Source organism: Orycteropus afer, unplaced genomic scaffold (genome assembly GCF_000298275.1).
Source record: "Orycteropus afer afer isolate SDZICR_OR568_19922 unplaced genomic scaffold, OryAfe1.0 scaffold00455, whole genome shotgun sequence".
Taxonomy (NCBI): Eukaryota; Metazoa; Chordata; class Mammalia; order Tubulidentata; family Orycteropodidae; genus Orycteropus; species Orycteropus afer.
The window spans coordinates 962,418-963,822 of record NW_006922042.1 but is presented as its reverse complement, the minus strand read 5'-3'; the positions used below and the strand labels follow the sequence as shown (position 1 = coordinate 963,822).

General features: G+C 46.7%; 1 protein-coding gene across 1 annotated transcript; it reads left to right on the top strand.

Annotated features, from left to right (window-relative positions):
• Positions 1 to 211: 211 nt before the first annotated feature.
• On the top strand, positions 212 to 1,405 carry LOC103208571 (immunity-related GTPase family M protein 1-like). Its single transcript, XM_007954270.2, has one exon. The coding sequence runs from the start codon at positions 212 to 214 to the stop codon at positions 1,403 to 1,405; it is 1,194 nt and encodes a 397-aa protein (XP_007952461.2).

Here is a 1,405-nt window from a genome sequence, read left to right as displayed (position 1 = left end):
GAAATTGGTCTGACTCAGAAAGACAAACTCACTGGGACATTTAAGTTCTCAGAAATGAACCACTGGGTAAAGAAAGATTATAAAAGCTACCCCACATCACGACCTCACAGGGCATTTCAGAGCAGCAGTCTTGTCATGTACTGTGCACCTGGCCAAGCTAATGTTCCTGTTCTTCTTCCATCTGCAGGTCATTCCACTGATCACCAACATAATGGAGTCCCCAGTGCCCGCTCATTCCTTCCATACTGTTCTGTCTTGCCACATGGATTCAAACATTTCACCTAAGGCAGAGGTCATGAACTTTGAGAAGGATTTGATGGAGGGTAACATCCTGAAGGTGATCTCTGCAGCCAGGGAGACTTGCAAGACAGTATCCAGTGCCTCACTGAACATTGCTGTGACAGGGGCCTCTGGTAACGGCATGTCTACCTTTATCAATGCGCTGCGAGATATCGGGAATGAAGAGGAGGCTTCGGCTCCCACTGGTGTGGTGAGAACCACCCAAACACGTGTCCCTTACTCTTGCTCCTTTTTTCCAAATGTGATGCTTTGGGACCTGCCTGGCATGGGTGCTGCTCTCCAGAGCCTAGAGAACTATGTGAGGGAAATGAAGTTCAACCAGTATGACCTCATCATCATCATTGTGTCTGAACAGCTCAGCATAAATCATGTGATGCTTGCCAGAGCCATTGAGAGCACGGGCAAGAAGTTCTACATTGTCTGGACCAAGCTGGATAGGGACCTGAGGACAAGTGTGCTCGTGGAGGAACAGCTTTTGAAGACTATCCAAGATAACATCCTCAAAAATCTCCAGGAGGAACAGATCTGCGAGCCCCCCATATTCCTGGTCTCTAGCCTTGACCCATTATTGTATGACTTCCCAAAGCTCAAGCAAACATTGCAAATGGACCTCATCCATATCAGGCAACAGGGTCCCCTTCAGAAGCTGTCCCAAATCTGTGAGGAGATCATTAATAAAAGAGTGACCTCCCTGCTGGAGAGAATAGACACACAGTCTTTCCAGGACACTTTTCACATCCAGGATCCAGATAATTCAGAGGAGTGTCTGAAAGCCTACAAATTACTCTTTGGTGTGGATGATAACTCCCTCCAGCAGGTGGCACAGAGTATGGGGACAACAGCCACTGAATACAAGAACATCATGAAATCCAAGGACTTACAGAGTCTCAGCAATTGGGACTTGGTGATTTCTTGGATAGATTGTAATACAGCCTATTACTTACAAAGTATTGTAAGCTACATACCACTCATTGGTGGCTCTATGATCTACCACCTCAGACGGGTAAAACACAGACATTTCCTTGAGGTAGTTGCCGAGGACACCAAGAACATCCTGAGGAAAGTCCTGAGAGACTCCGTCATCTCAAGAGCTCAACTTTCATAG

Coding starts and splice junctions, on each gene's coding strand:
- LOC103208571 (XM_007954270.2), top strand. CDS start 212: ATGGAGTCCCCAGTGCCCGCTCATTCCTTCCATACTGTTCTGTCTTGC.